This window comes from Balaenoptera ricei, chromosome 10, assembly GCF_028023285.1.
Source record: "Balaenoptera ricei isolate mBalRic1 chromosome 10, mBalRic1.hap2, whole genome shotgun sequence".
Lineage (NCBI taxonomy): Eukaryota > Metazoa > Chordata > Mammalia > Artiodactyla > Balaenopteridae > Balaenoptera > Balaenoptera ricei.
In genome coordinates this window covers 81211316-81234538 of record NC_082648.1, presented here as the reverse complement: position 1 = coordinate 81234538, position 23223 = coordinate 81211316, and the positions used below count along the sequence as shown (strand labels likewise).

Below are 23223 nucleotides of genomic sequence, written 5' to 3'. Positions count from 1 at the left end.
CTCCTTTTCACCTTGCAAACTCCTACTCATCTTTTAGGATCAACTCAGATGTCTAAATGACCCCTCCTTTGTGGATCCTATGTGAGACCCTCAGCCTGTGCACTCTTCCTCTGTGCTCTTATAGAGCTCTATTAGAGTGCTAATCACAGATTATGGAAATGTTTTATTTATTCCTCTGTTTCCCCCACACGGATATGAGTTCCTTGACTCACATTCGTGAGTCACCATAACTTATACAGGCATAGACTCTACACTTCTACAAGAATTATCTAATGAATTCATTAGTTATTTAATTCACTATTAATTAACCATATGCTACATACTATACTAAGTGCTTTATATACATGATCTCCTTTCACCCTTACAACTGTATGAGGGTAGATATTGTTCTCTTTTCCATTTTATAGAAGAGAAAACTGAGAAAACGAGAGGCTAGGTATCTTGCCAGAAGTCACACAGTTAGTAGTTGATGTGAAGCCAGATTGAAGCCAGAGCTTTTAATGACAAAGAAAGTAATCAATAGAGTAAGTTTCCAAGGGGATAAAGGAGGGAGTGGGACCTAGAAAGTTAATTGAGAAGATTCAGAAGGAAGAGCTGGCCCGGCAGGTGTCTGACTCTGTGCTATGCACCTTGCTGAAGTAATTTCATTTATAATAGTTTCATCCTCATCAAATCTCCGTGTAATGTAGATACCCAAATGAAGAAACCGACATTCACAAAAGTTAAATTTTTTGCCCAAAATCACAGAGCTTGTGAGAGACAAGGCCATAAAGCAAGATCTCTTCCAGCTTTCTCATTTGATTCTTAGAGAAAAGCGTGGAAAGTTGAAGATAAAGAGATTTTGAGGTGGAGAAAAGATTACCTGAGGACCTTATCAGTGGATCAGAATCTTCAGACCAAGTGGTTAGGGTGAATTAAAAAGCCTGGAGAAATTTTGGGACACCCACTGTGAGGAATTTTATTTAAAAAAAATAGGCAGGGACAATTGAATAAATAGGGCTAATGAGCATCAGTTAGGGGGCCCTACTGAGGTTAGGGTACACAAATTTGTGATAAACCCAACAAGCACATTTTTTTTTTACTTTGTTCAGCTACTTTTGCTAGCCCATGAACAAAGAAGGTGTTGGGGACTGTCAAACTGAGCAGTAGGCAATCGCAGGAGTTGGGAGAGGGCTGAGAGGAAGGACTTTTGATTAATAGAAAGGACTTGCAGAAGTGGCTGATTATAGATTCTAGTCTGAGGAGCTGTCTTAGCCCATACAGGCTGCTATAACAAAATACCATAGACTAGGTGGCTTAAAAGATAAACGTTCATTTCCCACAGTTGGAGAAATAACTGGAGGTTGAAGTCCGCAATATGGTGCCAGCATGGTCCAGTTCTGGTGAGAGCTCTCTTCTGGGTTGCAGACTGCCAACCTCTGTTGTTGCTTCACATCCTTCACAAAGAAGAGAGCTCTGCATTCTTCATCCCCTTATAAGGGCACCAATCTCATCTCCCCCAAATTGTATCCAAACCTCCTAAAGGCCCCCCACCTCTAAATACCATCACATTGGGGATTAGGCTTCAACATAAAAATTTGAAGGGGGGGACACAAACATTCAACAAATCAAATTAAGCTTTCTTCCTATACCAAACCTGAACTCTCCCAGTTGTATAGCGGTGGAGAAACAACCTATCATTTTATCTGGGGTCACTATAAATTGATGACTACTAACCTCAAAAGGTGGCCTTTATGCTGCTGGCAATTATATTTCACTTCCTAAGTGTCTCATTCACTCTCCCACTCCCATTCTTCATCATCTCTCTCACCTGATGACCTTGCTTTCTATTTCATCCAGAAAATACAAGCAATCAGGGGACTTCCCTGGTGGTCCAGTGGTTAAGAATCTGCCTGCCAATGCAGGGGACACGGGTTCAATCCCTGGTCCGGGAAGATCCCACATTGCTGCGGGGCAACTAAGCCCATGCGCCACAACTACTGAGCCCATGCACTGCAACTATTGAGCCCATGCACCACAACTACTGAAGCCCGCATGCTCTAGAGCCCTCACGCTGCAACTACTGAGCCCACGTGCCGCAACTACTGGAGCCTGTGCTCCACAACAAGAAGCCACCGCAATGAGAAGCCCACACACCGCAACGAAGAGTAGCCCCTGCTTGCTGCAACTAGAGAAAGCCCAGGCACAGCAACGAAGACCCAGCACAGCCAAAAAAGAAAAGAAAATACAAGCAATCAGAAGAAAAATCCCACCAGCTCCCACCACTGCATTTATTCACTTCCCTGCATTTGTATCCATATGCTCTGCCTTCTATCCTATTACTATGAACTAATCATGCTCCTACCCAAGTCCAACACCTCCTCCTCTACACCAAATCCCATCCTTTTTTTCCTCTCTCAAGTATTCCTTTAAAAATTCTCCCATCTCTCTTCTACTTGTCAATTTTTCCCTTTCTACTGGATCATTTCCATCAACATCAAACATGCTGTAATTTCCCCCATCTTAAAACAATCAAAACAGACAAAAACTCAAACCTTTACTTCAGTTCATATATCCATTCGGTATTAGCTACCACCACATTTCTGTGCCCTTATAGAAAAGCTCACAACACAGTTGTCTGTTCTCATGCTCAGATTACTCTATTCCCATTCTCTCCTGAGTTTTTTTCAGTGAGGTTCGCCACTCACTGTTACACTGAAACTGTTCCTGTCAAGGACACCGGTGGTCTTCATGCTGTCAAGTACAATGATCCATTCCTGGTCCTCATCTTCTTGGACCTGTCAGCATTTAACACAGTTGATGTCGTCCACCTCCTTGAAACTTTGGCTTCCAGGACACCATGAGCTCATGATTTTTTTCCTTTCTCACTAACTGCTCCTTCTTTGTTGATTCATTCTCATCACCCCAAACAAAAGCCATTCATATTTAATACCTTTAATTTTAGGATAAATTAGGTGGTTTAGCAGCAGATGTGCTTTTCTGATGACATCTTCTTATCTGTCATTAATTAGCTTTCATTCATTGAGCATACACCAAGTGGGTACAGGAGGAGCCTCAGAGATACGCTGTGTGGTGAAGGGAAGCCAGTTTGGGATGGCTGGGCCTAATCTCCACAGATAATCTGGTCACTCATTGGTCCTCGTGTGTCCTCTCTGTTGTAGTGTGTTCCTGTCATCCAGTTGGATCAGCTGTCCTTCCTTTCAGCTCAGTGACCTTCTGTGACCCCAGCAACGGTGACTGCCCTTGCAAGCCTGGGGTGGCAGGGCCACATTGCGACAGGTGTATGGTGGGATACTGGGGCTTCGGAGACTATGGCTGCAGGCCTTGTGACTGTGCCGGGAGCTGCGACCCTCTCACAGGAGACTGCACCAGCAGGTGAATGTGCATGGCTCTTTCTCTCACCTCTGTGTCTTTCAGATTCTTTTGAAGATCTGGTAGTGATTTGGAAAACGTTGCATGCTGCTAGTGGAGCAAAGATGTATTTGCACATCTCTTTAAAAATTTTTTGTCAAATTGCAGAGTCAAGTAATTTGTTCTTGCAAGATTCTAGAGATGGCCTTGTTCATTTTGCAAAATAAATTATTCTTTTTAACAATAAGCCCTTTACAACACTATTTATTTCTGAAAAGTGAAAGGATGGGAAGGTAGCTAATAAGGTTTAAATCTCTAGAAATATATTCATTTCATTCAAGTTCTAAGAAATTCCTTAATAAGTTCTTCATCATTTTTTATTTTATTAGCAGCACAGACATAGACTGGCATCATGAAATTCCTAACTTCCATTCCATGCACAATAAGAGTGAACCAACCTGGGAGTGGGAAGATGAGCAAGGATTTTCTGCACTTCGACATTCAGGTGAGACAATAGATATTACTGGGTCTAGTCATATTTCCGGGTCTGGTCTTGAGTAACAGTGATTCATGACGAACCAGAGAACAGATTTTGGATCTAATAAGGGGAACTCTAGTTCTAAGGTTAACAAAGTAGTGACCCTCATAAGTATAAAACTCTTAAACATAGCTAAATGGTATTTAACAAGCTTTTGTTTATTTTCTGATTGTTAGAAAAACATGTAATTAGTACAGAAAATTTGGAAAATGCAGAATATCACAGTAAAAAAAAACCCCAAATCTCACTATCCCACTGTTAATGGGTGTGTTTCCCTCTCTCTAAGATTTTTTTTTTTTTTTTTTTTTTTTGCTGTGGACCATTTTTAAAGTCTTTATTGAATTTGTTACAACATTGCTTCGGTTTTATGTTTTGGTTTTTTGGCCGCAATGCATGTGGGATCTTAGCTCCCTGACGAGGGATCAAACCTGCGCCCCCTGCATTGGAAGCCGAAATCTTAACCACTGGACGGCCAGGGAAGTCCCTTCCTCTCTCTAAAACATACTGTTTTACACAGTTGAGAGCTAACTCAATGGAAATGTACAGATTCATTTAAAGGAAAAACATTCTTACAGACCTAGTGTAACTCAGTATGTACAAAGCAAAAGCTAGCTGTGAACTCCTTATGTTTAAAGTTTTATCCAACTATAAAACAAAAATAATTTTACAAACTAAATATAAGCCAAATAAAATGAATAAAATTCAAATTAACATTAATTGAATATGAAAAATGATTTTTACTGAAGCCAAAACACTGTTTACTACATAAATATGATTCCTTGAGTTTATCAAGTCTATACTACTCTTTATTCTGATTTAATTTTCCTATGATGTTTACCTGTTCTGTCATTTGAGGAGCATGCTGTGATACTGGCGGGAACACATAATTTCTGTGTTCATCCTATCTCTATTCTTTTCTCATAGAAACTCAAGTGGTTCTGTTTAGCATCAACTTAAATCATATCACAAATACAAATGTGGACAAGAAATCTTGTTGTCAGCATTTGGTTGTAAAGTGCTCACCAAATCATCCAAATAAAACTTAAAATAACATATTAAAATATTTGTTATTATTAAACATGACAAACACCAAAAATGTGATATGAACACCCATATGAACACCTTCTAGTGTTATCAAATCTTAATTTTGCCATAATTGCCTCATATTTTCATTTAAATTATACAGATGCATTTGAAGCCCCTGATATACCAATCTACAAATAGACTAGCCTTCCTTACTCCACAGAATAACCACTAACCTGAATTTTGGTGTTCATCATCCACTTTCACATTTTTACTATTTTACTATATGTATATTAAATAGTATATAATTAATATATTTATGTAATGTTTTAAAAATCTCATGTACATGATAACTTACCTACCCTTAAAATTTTTTTTTTTTAGTTAAATGTGTACTTTTTTTAGACTTATTCATTCTATTATATGAATACAACACTCTGTATTCTCCCGTTGTTTGCCATTTAGGTTATTTCCAATTTCCAATTTTCCACTATTATATATAATGCTACCATGAATGTTCTCTTATATGTGTTATATTGTGTACTTGAGAAGCAGTTTCACTAGATCAGGGGCTGGCAAACTACAGCCCTCAGGCCAAATGTGGCCTGCCATCTACTTTTCTACAGGCTAAGCTGCCTGCTCTAAGGTTTAAATGGTTACTTTAAATGGTTATATAAGTACCTACATAAAATCTTTAATTTTTCCCCATGGCCACAAAGCCTAAAATATTTATTATCTGTTCCATTATAGAAAATGTTTGCTGACCCTTGTTCTAGGGTACAATCTAGATACTGTTGGGTCACAGTGTGCTTATTGTCAAATTTACCATTTATTGCCAAATAGCTCTCTCAAGTGGTTGCATAAATTTGCATTCCACCAGCAAAGTATGACACCCTGTTGTTCCACATCCTCACAAATAAGTACTTTGTACTTATTTAACAAATGTCTATATAGCACATACAAGGGGCCAAGCAGTATGCTAACTCGTTAACTCAGGCACAGTTTAACTCATTCAATATTTTTTGGACTTCTAAAACTGATGTTATCAAACCTCTAAATTTTTGCCAATCTGATGGGTGTGAAATGGGATATTGCCATTTTAATTGCATTTTCCTGATTAGTAATTTTTTTTTTTTAATTTTTATTTATTTATTTTTGATTTATGGCTGTGTTGGGTCTTCGTTTCTGTGCGAGGGCTTTCTCTAGTTGTGGCAAGTGGGGGCCACTCTTCATCGCGGTGCACGGGCCTCTCATTATCGCGGCCTCTCCTGTTGCGGAGCACAGGCTCCAGACGCACAGGCTCAGTAATTGTGGCTCACGGGCCTAGTTGCTCTGCAGCATGTGGGATCTTCCCAGACCAGGGCTCGAACCCATGTCCCCTGCATTGGCAGGCAGATTCTCAACCACTGCGCCACCAGGGAAGCCCCTGATTAGTAATTTTTCATGGTTTCTTGGACTTTTAGGTTTCTTTTCCTGTGAATTTCCTATTTGTAGTTTTCTTACTAATTTGTAGGAGTTCTTTATAGACTCATTCATTTAACAAATATTTGTTGAATACTCATACTATGTGCTAGTGCTGTAAATCTAGTAATTGAACAGACAAAAATCTCAGTGTCCAAGGAGTTCACATTCATGCAGAGGAAGACAGCTAATAAACAAGTAAAATATTTAATGATGTTTAATATAATAGAGAAATAAAGCAGGGATGTGGGATAAGAAATACTTGAGAGGGACATACTTTTAAATGGGGTGATCAGAAAAGTCCTATGAAAGGACTTTTGAGAAAAAAACCTGAAGAAGGTAAGAGAGTGAGCTATACAGATAACAGAGGAAAGAGAGTTTAGGCAGAAGATACAGCAAGTACAGAAACCCTGAGGTGAGACTAGGCCTGGCTTATTTAGGAAACAGCAAGGAGGCCAGTGTGGCTGAAGCAGAGTAAGAAACCACAGTTTTAATACATTCTCATAGAGAATTTATGGGCCTTTCAAGAATCAAGAACTCAAATTATAGAAACACTTGGTATCTGCAATTCCATATCATGGGTTTTTTTTCACTTAACATAATCTTATGATCATTTTCCTAATTGGTTTCATTTTAATTCACAACAGGAAAGAAGGTGGGAAAGATAAGGTAATATGAAGTTGTCATATTTATCTTTTTTAGCATTTGAAAAGGAAAAATCTTTCCCATTAATTTTGTGCCTTAATGCTACGTAGTCTGAATTCTATGATGTTAACTTTAATAACCACTTTTGAAAGATTTCTTCTCTTTTTCTAACACAGTGGTTTTCAGAATTCTCCAACTTTGTCTGCCAAGCCAAATCTGTAAAAATCAAGGTTCTAGTGCCATAAGACGTTAAGCCAATTATCATGTTACTAGGGAGGGAGCTGGCAGCACACTAATGAAGCACATAACGGTGCTGGCATCAGACTAACTCCAGACTCTCACGTCCACAACAGCTGTTAGGTCTCTGATGTCCCCAGAGAGTCTCTGAAATTCATCCAGATGAGCTCCGGATTGAGGAAGAGACTGTTCAGTCTCCTGCTACAGCAATATTCCCAATGGGTATAAAATAGTGCCCCTGGGCACCTTTTTCAACAGAAACGTGATAATCAGTTTTCTAAGCACTGTGGTTCATTTTCAAATCTATTTGCCTACCTACCTATTTACCTGCCATAAGTTTCCATAACTAGGAATATAATGCACTATACCAAGATACTCTTCATTTCTACCACTTCTTGTGGGGTAGAGCATCAGATGTAAAATTTCACTTCCTGTCCAACAAAACTGGCTTTAACTAGTACCAGAGAACTGTAAACAATACTTTTTTTTTGAAACGTTCTAACAACCCAGTATAACTAAATAGGTTTTCCTCTTCTTCCAAATTTCTTTTAAGAAAACACATCTGGGCTGAAGCCTAATCAAAAAAAGATTTATTCAAAAGCAAATTTTAATGTCTGATTTCTTAACATATGAAAAGGGAGTACTGGAAAGCAGCCAAGGAAAGGTCTTCAAGTAACAGACTTATTCATGTTCTTTTTATTAAATTTTTTTTTCTTTTTTCTTTTTTCTTTTCTTATACAATTTTTAAAGGTTACTTTCCATTTACAGTTATTAGTATATTCACTATAAATATTCCCTATATTCCCCATGTTGTACAGTACATCCTTGAGCCTATTTTATACCCAATAGTTTGTACCTCCCACTCCCCCACCCCAATATTGTCCCTCCCTACTCATGTTCTTATAGGCTCAAGGACTAAAGAGAAGAGCATTATGTTGAGGAGTAAGATATGCATGGTAGTTACCATACTCTCTTGCTTTGGTGGAATCATCAAAGGCCGTGGGCTGTCCACTCAGGTTGCTACAATTTCTGAATGAGCAATCCTCTGCTTTGTTTAGATGATAAGCAATATTATTTAACAAATCACAACAGCTCATTTTAAGCATCTTTATCTTTCCCACTATTTAATTCCACTGTGATTTTCTACGTGCAGATCTCGTTCTGGTTTCTCAAGAAACTTTAGCTAGAGCCAGTATGTCAATATTTTCCATTTTCCATATCTACCTACCCAATCTCACCAGAATCACACTCTCATTTCCACTTGTATGTCTGTCAGCATCTCTAATTCATTATATTCTCCTCGTACTAGACCTCTGTTGTTTTTTGCCTGACCAGATCCATTTCCCCTTCTTTCTTGCTATTTCTGTGGTAGCTCAACCCAGTTTTTCTTTGGGGAACCACTCTTCCGCCATTTAATACAGTTTTAGAGAGGCCAATCAGATGTTCTGTCCCTAGAATTTAAATCTTGAGCTGAAAGTGACAAATTCTGAAAATGATTAGAGTTCATGATTCCAATGGCAAAGTCATAAAGAGACTGCCCAATAGATCTCTGGAGCTCTCTTGTTTCTTGTCCTTTCAGAGTTCTGTTTCTTCGGCTTTTTCTCCTTTCTATGAGCTACTCAATAAACTTTCAATAATTAAATTAGACTATTGATTACTACAAAAAAAAAAAACAACTTAATACACTCCTAAAATGCTCTCCTTCTCCTAACTTCCCTATTTCTGTTAGTGAAACTACAATCCTCTCTGTCACCTTGGCTGAAAATTTCAAGTACATTTTTATGTTTCCTCATAAAATTGGATGCTTGTCCTCATCCAATCCAGTGACAGGATTTGTGGACCTGTAGACCCTAACTCTGCAGCATCCCTTGATATTTCTTCCTATCTACACCCATGGCCACCTCTCAGACCCACATCCCATCTGCCTTAGAAAGACAGTACAATGGAAAGATCGGGGGCTTCAGAGTCTCCCCAACCCAGGCTTAAAATCTGGCTTTTCTACTTGTTAGCTATACGCTGCCTTGAACAAGCTAATTAACCTCTCTGAGCCTTTCTTTTTTCATTTGTTAATAGTACCTCTCTCATAACCTTATTGTAAATATTAAATAAGATCATATGGATAAAATTCCTTATAAACTTTATGGCTTATAGTTGGTACTCAATTTAGTTACTGTTGTGTGTTACCAATTTCACTAGTTTCTAACTGGTCCCTGTCTTCATTTTTTCTCCATTCCAATAGTTTTGATACGGTAATGCCAGATTAATTTTCATATATATATTTTTAAATTCATGTAACATCTTTAAGCTGATAGCTTTGAAAATTCCCCTTTATCTAACAAATTAAATTCAGGCCCTAACTGCATATCAATCAAGGTCCTCCATGATACCTTCTATTATTCTCAACTCAATCTGTACCCAGGATAAACAGAACAACTGGTTCTTCCATGAACACTCTCTCCCCTTTCTCTCTTACATTTCTTTGCTCATCCTTTTATCTCTGTATTCCTGTCAAATTTCTATTTGTTAGAATCTTAGATGAGTAAATAAATGTAAAAGACTTAAAACAGTGTCTGGCATGTAGTAAGTGCTCCCCAGCAAATGTTACCTGCTGTTATGCCACTCAGTGCCTATAAAATGCAATGTGTGAGGGTAGGAGGGGAGGGGTTAGGGAAGAGGTAGAATTATACCTAATTGTTAAATCAGTAAGAATGAAAATCCTGGGGAATTTCCTGGTGGTCCAGTGGTTAGGACTCTGCTCTCACTGCCGAGGGCCCGCGTTTGATCCCTGGCCGGGGAACTAAAATCCCACAAGCTGAGTGGCATGGCCAAAAAAAAAAAAAGAATGAAAATCCTATCCATTCTGGGCTTTAAGAATATAAAGATGGATAATAAGACATAACCATTGTCCTCAAGGATCACAGTCTAGAGAGGGAACAGGTACATAAATAAGTATAAGAATGCTATTATAGACTATGTACAAAGGCATTTTGAAAGTCTTCCAAAGATTTCTTCTGGCAAATCTTTCATACATCATAATTGTAATACACAATTTTAACTGTTGGGAGAAAATAACCTAGTTATTCTTCAAAGTCCACTTCAAATCGTTCTTCAGCCAAGAAGCCTTTTTCCATCTTCCCAAACATGTGGCCTTCCCATCCAAGCATATTGTACCTGACCTAGAACACTTATTACTGTTTACACACTTACTTTATTCACCTTACTGAATTATAAGCCTTAAGGCAAGAATTGTATCTTGCTCATCTTTATATACTCTGAAGTATGTAGCATCATGTCCTGCACATGATAGGTGCTTAATAAATATTTTAAAAATTGGATAGCATTACCTTCAAAGGATTTCTCAATGATTTGATTTGATTTGATTTTTATTGTGGTGAACATTAATTGTAAGAAAACAGTTGTCTTTCCTATAGGTTAACCATTCAGTTGTTCCATTCCATTAGCATGGAATATTAATCCAGACTATATTTAGCATAACATCAATTACAAGCATTAAAATATATCATTGTTTCTACATTTCTATATTTCTCTTAGGTCAATACTTTATTGGATGATAACTAATTCAAAAAATGACTCTATTTCTTTTGAGTGACTTTTCATGGTTTCTTATGGATTATATCGTATGAATCATTCAAGCCTTAAAGAGTTATGCCACTTGGATTTACTTGCGATTGTTTTTTGTTTTGTTTTTTTTTACTTTTTTTCTAAATAACTAACACCATTTTCATTTACTTTCTGTAGGTAAATGTGAGTGTAAGGAACAGGTGTTAAGAAACTCCAAGGCATTCTGTGGAATGAAATATTCATACGGTGAGTTTGAAGTGCTTGAATGCTTCTAAGGATCTATTCAAACTAAGTACGAAGAGTTCTTAAGGAAATGGGTGGCCTGGTTTATGACATTCACAGTAAATCAAAGCACTAGTCTTATATAATAATAGTAAACATAGTAGTCTGGCCTTGACCTAGATTTTCCTAATAGAGATGGTGTTGAATGTAATGGTGAGAGCAGGAGGCTTTTAGAGCAAAAGCAGGGTTATCCTGCTATGTGGAAAAGAGGCAAAGAAGAAAAAGAAAAAAATCTTGACACGTAGTCCTTTCTTATAAATGCTTCTTGTATTAGTAATCTAAAAGGGAAGCCTCTAGCCACTTAAATGATTTCTCAGCCAGTTTATCCTGTAGTACTACTAGGCAGAAATCAGTTTAAAGCAGTATATTTCACAGTGATTAAAAGCTCAGGCTTTGGGCTCAGACCTACATGGGTTTTATTTGTGGTTTGTTGGGTGGGTAACTTAACGTCTCCAGACTTCCTCATCTGTAAAATAGGGATGACGCCACCTTCCCCATGAAATGAGATTTTTGAAAAGCACACAGCACATTACCTTGCACATACTAGATGCTCAGTCAGTGTTAGGGAGGAGGAAGGGGAAATATAGTGGGGAGGCCTTGAGACGAGCTCTCTGCCTGAGTCTCTTCCCTGCCCTCTCAGTATACTCTAGACTCCTCTACCTTTCAAATGTCAGGAAAATACAGTGTATGGACAAAGGAAAATGCCATTGCCCTAAGTAAAAACTGTTACTATCTTCAAATTCTAAATGGCTTTATGTTTATTATTAAGTATATTAAAGATGCCTTATCTTGCCAACATATCATTGACTAGTGTCTGAATCTTTTTATTATTCCATAATGTATACAGCATTGTTTATTACTTATGCATTACAATGAAGAGAAAATTTTAAGTCATGATTTCTGAAACAAAACGTTTAGGTTCTTGATAACATTGTATTTAATCTCATAAAAGATAAAAACATAAATGTTAAAAACCTCAAAGATCTTATCTAAAATTATGTGCATATTTCCCTCCTTTCACCTGCCAACTTAGTTAAATAATAGAAGCAAACTTTTGAAATGCATAGTGCCCAGTAAAGAAAAGTCAGTTTAGAGGGAAAGGTATTTACTATTAAAAGCAAAAAAACATGACAATTTAGTCCAAAGTCATTCAGTTCAATAGAAATATCAACTGGTTTTCATTATCACATAGATTCAGTAGCTCTATGACTGAATTTACAAATAACCACATTGGTATCTTTTAATACAACTGTATTATTTTCTGCTTAAGAGAACTTGAATGCTTTTAATGATGTCATAAAGTATCTTGGTCTTATTAAGTGCAATATAACTATAGACTTGGGGAAAAATGGTCTCCCCCTCCCCATTCTCTGACTTAATAGAAAAAATACTCGATTCATTTTGTTTATTCTTTTAGCAAATATTTATTGAGTTATAATAGTGAGTCGATAAGGTTACTGCTCTCTTTGAGCTTACAGTCTAGTAGAAAAATAATAGTGAACTTTTATTGAGCATTGGCCAAGTGCGAGGGGCTACTACAATATGTACCCTTCATGCATTTATCTTACCAGGGTTCTAGTCCAAAGTCTACCTCTAATCAATCAGTCATACACGTTTGAGCAGTTTACTTAATTACTTAAAACTTGCTTTCTCATACATAAAACAAGACTAGATGAGCTCTTAAGAGCCCTTAGACGTCTAAAATTTGGTGAATCTATAATTTGGTGAATTTGGTGAATCTATAAAGAAAACATGGCCGTCTGACAGCCATATTCTCAGGATATGGTACCAGCCAAGATAGGGTTCTTTTATTACACACAATCTTCCATCATCTTCCAAGATATAGATGAGCCAGTAAGAACTCTCCTAATAATACAGAACATTGCATTCAGTGTTCCTTAGGTCTATGTTTTTCCCCACCCCAATTTATCCCATTACTTGATCCCTATCCACATCCATTTCATAGATGGAAGAACATAATAGAATCAGGAGTCATATCGAAAACTGGAGCTCTGCCATCACGTAGGACAGCTTCCTAATCCCAGTCAGCTTGCATTTTACACCAGGGAAGAAAATTAAGTAATCAATAATATTATTTAATCTCTTTAGAATACACAAAATATGTCCTGGCAGTAACATTTTGCTTTTTGTCATAACATTACACAAAGCTAGCTATAAGAGTATAATATAGTCAGAATCTAAATAAAAACCAGGATAACAATTCTACTTCCTGTGCATCTTTTTTGTATTTAGATTTGATAGCTGAATGTGTTTAAAATTTATTTGCAGTAGGCAAATGGCTGATATTCTCTTAGCGTAGTGATATGGACAGAAGTAGCAGTTGAAAAATGTAAGAAAGAAGAGGATAGTTAATATAGATAAATGAGATGAAGTCAGTGCAAAATCAATGAGCCTAATGATTTTCTTTCTTTTTATTGAGGTGTATACAGTTAATGTACAATATTATATGTTTCAGGTGTACAACTAACGATTTACAATTTTTAAAGGTTATATTCCATTTACAGTTATTATAAAATATTGGCTATATTCCCTGTGTTGTACAATACAATATATTCTTGTAGCTTATCTATTTTATACATAGTAGTTTGTACCTCTTAATCCCTAATGATTTTTAAAGCAAATTTCCACATTATCATCATTGGTTCACTTTTCCATTATACTCTGAAATGCATATTTAAGTTGTTCAAAGTTCAAAGGATAGTATGAAATTCTATGCATTTTGACTTTTGGAATTGTGTTGTTACAGTGCTAAAAATAAAGATTTTATCAGCTCATGATAAAGGATCTCATGCTGAGGTCAATGTGAAGATTAAAAAAGTCTTAAAATCCACCAAATTGAAAATTTTACGAGGAAAACGAACATTATATCCAGAATCATGGACTAACAGAGGCTGCACTTGTCCAATCCTCAATCCTGGTGAGCATTAGTCTCTTCTAGCTTGTTACCTACCGTGTTTCTGCTGATTTGCTGCTTGTCCTACATTCTCTGAACCACAACCTAAATAAACTCAGCAAGAGTATCTCTCCTTTTCACCATCTGATCTAGGGAAAATCCAAATGGAATTCTTTGAACTGACATCAAAAATTTTTTCTCTTTCACATGCTCTATAAAAGTAAAATATTCTAAAATCCAGCAATATAATATTTTCTGTCCTGAAAGAGAAGTCTCAGATTGGTTCCAGGTATCAGTAGCAAGGAAAGCACTTTCATGAATTTATCTGCCAATAATACTGTATTGGAAAGCTAGGTCCTATTATGATGCCCTGGTTAGAGCTTGCTCCCAAAAGGGAGTTCAAATGCAAAATTCCATCTGTGCAAATAATATCTAATTCATTTTTACTGTTGCATGAGAAGCATCTGTTTCTCCTGGATAGAAAACAACTCTCAAGTTCTCATCATCTTCTTTTTCATTAAATGATCATTTTGGTTTCAAATTAGAAACAGCAAAAATAAACAAACAACAACAAAACTACAGAATCTTAGAGAAACTTGCAGTGGAGGGAAATTTGCACTTTAAAACATTGTGGCAGACATAGAGGCAAGCAAGTAAGCACGGGATTCATACCTGTTCACTCTACAAGTACACTCCTCATACTGTGTCATAAGCTGCTTATTTCTGTCTCCCTCATTAAATTTGAGAATGGGATTTAGATTTTTGACCATACTATCTCCAGGGCCTACCATTAGTACCCAAACAATAGTAACAAAGTACCCACAGAGTAAGTTCTAGTAAAACAAATAATATATTTTTTAATCTTCTGTATTTCCCTGTTTACGAAGTTGCCAGCTGTGTCTTAATGGCACTGCTGAAACAGGTGTGTAATTTGTGTTCTGGATCTAATTCTTTTCAAATTTAAGTCCAGGAAACCACAGTTATGTTAAGAAGTCATTTATGGTCTTTGGTTAATAAATTTGAGAGAAATAGATAACTGAGTGAGAGAAAGAGAAAGAGAGAGAAAAACTATCAATAAAATACTCCCCGCAACCTAAACGATCTACACAGTGATATAAAACTCTTGACTTTTGACTATTGGCTAATCTCTCACACCCTTTTATACCTCTTCATATTTTATTTAAATTAATCTAAATTTTAATAAGGAAAATTTTAAAGACATTTTAAAATAAATATGTTTACAAAGAACAAATGAATTAATCAGAATCTTGGATTTTGAATACCGGAGACTAGGAGTCATCAATTTAAGTTCTGTTTCCCGGGGCTCTTTCTATAAGCACTTTCTACTATCTTGGCAAAAAAAAAAAAAAAAAGAAAGAAAGAAAGAAAGAAATACACTCAGTTTTTTAGTAAGACATTATAAACAAAAGCTTTGACAATCTGAGCCACCCTCCAGGAAGTGAACTATACTTCCTAATCAGATTTCTGCCAAATAGAGTAAAAGAATCAACTGAGTTCATCACAATTGAAAACATAAGCACAATTATTCAAAGAATTCTTGAAAACATGTTTATTCACTTTGATGAAAAGACTAGAACCTGCCAAAGCAAAACCAGACACTCTTTCATTTCACTTTGTTTTTCCATTTTACAAGTTCAATAGCTAAGGCCAAAGAAAGCTGATAAGAAAACTCTGAAACTTTAAATGCCAACATTTCCTTTGCTACTTTTGAAAAGGAGTAATCTAATTGGCATCCCTGCAAATTCATTCATTCCTCCATTCATACATACATACACTTACTCATTCATCAATCATATATTTTAGATTACCAAGACTAGCAGTAAAGTATTATATTTTCTTTCTCTATGGTTACAAAGTAAACTTTGCGCCCTCAAACTTACAGCAAGGTTGGGACTTCCCTGGTGGCGCAGTGGTTAAGAATCCGCCTACCAATGCAGGGGACACAGGTTTGAGCCCTAGGCCAGGAAGATCCCACATACCGCAGAGCAACTAAGCCCATGTGCCACAACTACTGAGCCTGTGCTCTAGAGCCCGTGAGCCACAACTACTGAGCCTGCGTGGCACAACTACTGCAGCCCGTGTGCCTAGAGCCTGTGCTCCGCAACAAAGAGAAGCCACCACAATGAGAAGCCCGCGCACCGCAACGAAGAGTAGCCCCCGCTCACCGCAACTAGAGAAAGCCTGCGCACAGCAACAATGACCCAACGCAGCCAAAAAATAAAAATAAATAAATAAATAAAAACTTATAGCAAGGTAGATGTCAAAAGCATAGAGATAGGAAAATAAAATGTAAATGCTAATAAGTAATACAACAGGTAACATTGTTTTCCATGCTAACTTTTGGCATGATGCTGTTCCATAATTTATGGATTTATTCAGCATCATTTTTATTAGTTTAATTTATATTTATACTTCAAAGTAATGTCAAACTCCTATAATATTTGTTCTATTTATAGTTTCAAAGTAAATTCATTTAAAATACTAGACTTAGGGCTTCCCTGGTGGTGCAGTGGTTGGGAATCTGCCTGCCAATGCAGGGGACACTGGTTCCAGCCCTGGTCTGGGAAGATCCCACATGCAGCGGAGCAACTAGGCCCGTGAGCCACAACTACTGAGCCTCCGCGTCTGGAGCCTGTGCTCCGCAACAAGAGAGGCCGCGATAGTGAGAGGCCCACGCACCACGATGAAGAGTGGCCCCCGCTTGCCCCAACTAGAGAAAGCCCTCGCACAGAAACGAAGACCCAACACAGCCAAAAATAAATAAATAAATAATAATTTTAAAAACTTCCTTATAAAAAATAATAATAATTTAAAAAATAAAATAAAATACTAGACTTAACACTGAAAGTTTCCTAAAAATTGTTTATCGTATTTTTAAATGAGGATTTTATTATTTTAGAGATGATACAAACAATATCAAGACGATTATGTTTTAACTAGTCTGTTAATTAAATATTGGGATTCTTTTTCATGAAGAAGCTAAGGTTACCCTTTAAAGAATTTAAATACCTTATAATCCATCTTACATATATATATATATGTATATATTTTAACAAAAATGAAATCATAAGTATATGCTTCATTCTGCAACCTACTTTATTCAGTTATTATCTTTACCTTCAGTTTTAATTTTCATGTACTCTAATACTCAGATCATATTCCAATTTCCCAATTGATCCCAAAATGTTCTTTAGACGTGGTTTGTCCTTGCCAGTATTCAATCCAGAATCACACATTGTATCTAGTTTTTAAGTCCCTCAAGTATCTTTTATTCATGCAGAGTTTCTTTTTAGTATTGAAGAAATTATTATTGTTGAAGAAACCAGGCCAGGTGTCCTGTAGATTATCCTGCCTTCTATATTTGTCTGGTTGGTTCTTTGTGGTGTCATTTAGCTTGTCTCTCTACTTCCTATATTTCTTGTAATCATAAAGAAAAGCTTGATAGACTCAAGATAAACATTTTGTATAGAATTCATCATAGATATTGTTGTGTGCTTCATGTTAAATCACATCACAAGATATATAGTACCTGGATGACCCACCGTCAGGGTTGCTAAACTTGACTCGGGTTGGAGTGATTACAGTCTGATCTCTCCATTGGGTTCCCTTTTGAGACTAGAAAACAATGAGTATGAGTTACTTAGTCACTAAGCAAACATCCAGTTCCCCATTAACTATTCAATTTAATGATTTTATCACCAATTGGCAATCCCTTCCTCAATGAATAATTTCATTAGAATTTGAGAAATGATGTTTTTCTAATTTCACCTAATTCCCTTCATTTATCAATTAACATTATTCTGTAAGAGGACTTTCTCTCCCAAGCTGGGCTATTAGGTTACCATGAAATATAGTTCCTATTATAAAAGCAGGATAAATGCTAAATTCTTTCCTTTAATTTCCAATTTCCAAAGTAAGGAATGGTTTTAACAACTGTCTCAAGATGACAAGTTAATTTTTCTCTGGATTTCTCTTTTTTGAGTATCACTTTGGAATTATGGATTTTTGTTGATTCAGTATGTTAACACACACAATTATTACATTCTTGGTGCTCAAATTATCACAACTTTGGCGAGTTATAACCCTCTCTTGCTGGTTCCTGTATCCTTTTAAAATGATTCCCATTAACCTTTGAAAGCTTCCTTGCTTTTTTTAGCACAATAAGAAATCCCATGCTTACCTTGTATCTTCCTGCCCTGGACCTAAAAAAAGCATTTCTTCAAGAAGCCTTGTTTAGTTTTGTTTTGTCTTTAGTGAGACCTGTTATTAGAGACATTATGTTTGTTACAGGTGTTCATTACCACTGGAATGACATTTTTAAAGCCATTTTAGTGCATGAACAAGACTGTATATATTAAACCATGAGTTTAAATTGATATTTTCAATTGAATTTTAACATCTCATGTTTTCCCTTAACTTGAGTTTTAAAGTATATGTCTCTTTATCTTATATAGGAAAGTTTTATTTTATAAATGTAATTACTTATTTGCTCTACCCTATAATATTAAAGAAAATTGTTTCAAAATACTAATATTGATATTACTACAGACATGTACTGAGGGAGATTATCACACTTCTTTTTATTAATGTATAGATAATGAGATTGTCCTTTTGGATTTTTATGTTTGTTAGCCAAAATTTTTACTTGAAGCCTGAAAAGAATTTTGAATTATAAAGTCAGCACTAGTCAAGTCTCATCTTTTTTTTAAGTATGACAAACAAACATTCTATATTCCAAAAACACATCGACTTTATATAGGAGACATGTGTTATTTTGTATAATCCATAGCTCTCTTCCAATACGTTTTCCCAAATGATTGTTTCACTTTTATAAAATCCTCCTTAATATACACTACCATACATAGTTAGTCTCCAAGAAATATTGAACTGTAGCAGCATGTTAAGTACCCACAGAATCCTCACTTCTTCACCATAGAGGGAAAGAGTAAAAATTCAACAATCAGACAGGCCTGAGCTTGAGTCAGGGTGCACTGCTTACTGGGAAACACTGTTTCTCAATCTTGCCAAGCCTCGTTTCCTCATTTGTAAAACAAGGAAAGAAGAAAGATAATACCTACTTCATAGGGTTATTTTCAAGATTAAATGAGATAATACATTTAAAGCACTTAGCGCATAATAAATATTTACTAAGTGTCAGCTATTATTGCCTATGACTCCCTATTTCAACTATGAATTTATAAAACCGTGAACCATGTATATATAAAACTGCTAAAGTCACATCTCTCCCTTCAATAAACTATGATACTACATAGTCCCTAATTTTGTTCTCTTTCAGGTTTGGAGTACCTTGTAGCAGGACATGAGGATGTAAGAACAGGCAAACTAGTCGTGAATATGAAAAGTTTTGTCCAGCACTGGAAACCATCTCTTGGAAGAAAAGTCATGGATATTTTGAAAAGAGAGTGCAAGTAACAGAAAAGGTGTATAGCACATAATGGCAATTCTCTATGTACAAAACACAAACATAATGGAAAGGAGACCTCAAAGATGAAACTGGAATTTTTTTTTAGTGCCAAAATATATAGAAATGTTCCAATGCATGGCCCTTGTCTACCCCATCTCTTTTGGGCCCATGTTTAAATACAGTTTGTTTCATAAAGTGGAATGAAAAAATCCAATACCGATACCTATTTTCTATGGGACTGATTCTGAAATTCATAACTATTAAGAATATTTTAATAGCAGTAAGATATTTAGCAGTAATCCATTAAGGGCAATGCACCTAACAAGGACTCCTCCCATCTTCAGATATGTTACTTACATTTGTACTACTTGAAGTAATTAATGAGATTTTAAGGAATCCCCAACCCTAGTATCAGAAAAGGTGTTTCTTTAAAAGAGCCTTCTCTTGCGTGATGTGTGTGAACTTTGGTCTGTGGGGTGTTAAATGGAACCTCTCCACATGTATATAGTATTTCATTGTATAAAGCACTTTACTACCTACCACTTGTGTTGTGAAAGTTTGGAGACTGCCGTTGACAGAAAAAAAAAAAAGAAAAGGGCATGTAAGAAAACCTGCTGAAACAGAAGCACTATCACTACACGCGGAAAAAAAGTGACCACAAAATGGAAGTTGTACTCTTTAAACTTGAACACTTGAGAGTAACTATGTGAAGATGCAACCTGAAAGGAGAATATGTTTGCATGAAGTCTCAGCTTTGGGATAGAGGTTAGATTCCACAGATACCGGCCATGATGAAACTTTTAAAAAAACTGAACAAGAAGAGACTCTAAAATAAGAGAAAGGAGTCATAAGTGTAGAAAATGCTTGGATAAAGAGGAAATGGACTTTAAATTTTAAAAAGCCCATTTATTTGCAATGCACTTGTATACACTTCACAAATTATTGTAGACACAATTTGTTTTATTTTTGTGTTTAGTATTTAAACCTGAATATGGAAACAGTTTCCTCCTTGTCTTTATTAGCAGTATATGGTCATTCTATTCACTCATTTTTTGACTCAATGTATGTGATAGTTCACCAAATTACAGTTTTTCATTATTATTTCTCTTCTGTACTCATACATAACCACTATACATATCGTTTCTTCTGTACTTGAATATATAAAACGTGAACCACAGTGCCATAAGATTAACTTCACATACAGAACATATTTTTCCTGAGGTCCTGTGGACTTGCAAAAAATATATATATATTGCTCTGTTAATTTTTTATATTTCATATATGTAATAAAGGAATATGATCTCCTGATTTTTGCCTCATTTCCTGATCAACTCTTTCACTGATGCTAAAGATTACCTTCTCTTAATGAGGGGAACTCAAATATAATTCCTTAAATTAAGAAAATCAAATAAGGACCTGGTATTTCTACTCTTATGTTCTGGGGTTTGGGGATGGAGTGGAAGCTAATTCAGATGGGTTTACTTTCTGTAGCTGTTGGACGTGAACTTTTTCATCAGCTGCATTGCATTTTTTTATATTACATTTACTTTTTAACTAATTTAAAAAGTAATAAAAGTTCACTGTTGAAAATACAGAAAACCATAATGAGAAAAAAAAATGCCTATATTCCAACAATCGTGATAATAGCTGTTAGCAGTTTAGTGCAGATGCTGCTAGACTACTTTCTATGCATATACATACCTCTTATAGAACTGGAATTATACTATACATACTCTTATGAAGTCTGCTTTTATAACCTGTATCCTATCTCTTAGTTTCTTACCTATTCCTATCTTATCCTGATAAATGGAATGCTATCTAATAGACATCATTTACAAGCAACTTATAAAACATGGTGGTAAGTACATCATACCAAGAAAAATATTTTGAATATGTCAGATATAGGATTTCCTTAAGTTTCAAAATTGCCAGGTTGCCTTTTTTTCCATTTCACTTTATATAAAATAGCTATTACACATTAAAAAGAATATAAATAATATCTATTTTTTAAAAGAGTAGAAACATGCCCACAATATATTATTCAGTGAAAGAAAATGACAGAACAATACTTACAGTATTAGTTCCCACCCCCAAAACACATTTATAATATATATAGCATCTCAAAAGTTCTGAGAGATAGATTATAGTAGTATTTACCCCTGCAGGGGAAAGAGAATTCTCACCTTTTATTTTGCATATGTCTGCATTGCTTGACTTTCTTTCATCGGTCACGTACTGCTTTTGTAATTTATTTTTTAAACACTTAAAATTTAATCAACTGTTTTTAAAGTATGGTCAAGCAAAATCATAACTGAAAGTTTAATTTAGCTAGTTTACCAAATTGCTGGGGCCCTATATGGTTTTCCAGTCTTTTTGATTAGAATCTTCACTAGGTGCTCTTTCAACACCTTTTTTGGCAACATTCCAAAACACAGGTCACTGTTATAATCATTTTTTAATGTTTTGATTCTCAAATCATTTGCAGCCCTTTCACTGCAGTTTTAATTTCCTATGAGCATTATTGGCTTCCAAAGTGAAAAAAAAAGGAAAGAAAAAGAAAAATAGAAGAAACCTCATGTTCCTCTTTGTAAAAGTAAACAACAAAATGAAATGTGAGCAAGCCGCCCCGTGACCCCACTCCCATTCCATCATTCCATCATTCTGCCACACTTCTGTATACCTTCTCACCCTTGGCATCTTTCAAAATAACCATCACAGTACCAAGGCAACAGAATCACATAAAACTTCCATCTATGGCTTCAGATGAACATGAATACTTCCTTCACGAGCTAGTGGGAAAGTCTCTGCCCCCAGAGCTTTATTCTCTGTATTGTTGGGCTTTATTAGCCAGCAGATTAGTTGCATAATCTCCACATACCTATGTGTATAATTTGTCTGAGGTCAACCCAGTCTATGCCTTCTTATTACATCACTTTCCCCATAGAGGAATGTTACTAATATTTGGTATTTGATGCAATGGAAATTCTCAATCACAGGATAATCTTTTAATAGTGAGGTCAAATCTGTAGGGATATGATGGCGAGTCCAAAAAGCAGTGTGCATCTGGCTGTATTAAACAGAGAGCAAGGCCTGTTACGGGTAAACATAGTTCTTTGGGATACTTTGGGTTCTTGCAGAACAAGTCCCTTTCTAAATGATTAGAGACTTATCAACTCTGAAGGGTGGGGAAAAAAACCCTTGAAAATTCCTTGTGCTGGCTGTCCCTTTGCCACTCCTCTGGAATGCCTGAGAACAAGGAGCGCGAACACCGCCTTGGCTGTTCAGAGTTTTGTCAGAGGCCCCAGGACTGAATTGCCTTTGTGTTCATTGTTTCAATGAGAAGCAGTCCCCTAACCTAACTTTATCAAAGAGCCAAATTACTCACGATTTATTTCCCACAGTTTGGAAGGAAAATATTTATGAACAACCTCAAGTTTGCAAGGGAGATTGGTATGATAAAAATGGAATAGAAGCAAAAGGGTGTGTGCCTTGCATGACGGATTTTTTTAAAAAGTCTCTCAGAGAATGATTTGTCTGAGAATACTTTTTGAAAAATGATGCCCTTGTTCCTGCTTTCCTACACTTGCGCCAAAGGTATTTAAACATTTCTCTACTTTTTGAGCATTACTGACTGTGTTTGAGACCTGCAATATTTTAAATGACAAATTCTCAGCTTTATTATTAGTCAACTCACATAGGGTGAATGACCCAAAAAAGCAGAATACTAGTGAGAGAGAAAGAAAT

General features: G+C 36.0%; 1 protein-coding gene across 2 annotated transcripts in view; it reads left to right on the top strand.

The window, feature by feature from the left end:
* The window catches only part of NTN4 (netrin 4), a 110768-nt gene extending 89981 nt beyond the window's left edge, over nt 1–20787 (top strand). The window contains exons 6-10 of one of the 2 annotated variants that reach the window (XM_059936701.1): nt 3162–3375; nt 3744–3856; nt 11015–11083; nt 13887–14057; nt 19351–20787. In XM_059936701.1, the coding sequence (XP_059792684.1) occupies nt 3162–3375; nt 3744–3856; nt 11015–11083; nt 13887–14057; nt 19351–19487 (704 nt within the window). In that variant the 3' untranslated portion in view covers nt 19488–20787. Of the gene's footprint in view, nt 1–3161; nt 3376–3740; nt 3857–11014; nt 11084–13886; nt 14058–19350 lie in introns of both variants that reach the window. The other variant, XM_059936700.1, reaches the window with a different exon arrangement.
* The last annotated feature ends 2436 nt before the right edge of the window (nt 20788–23223 follow it).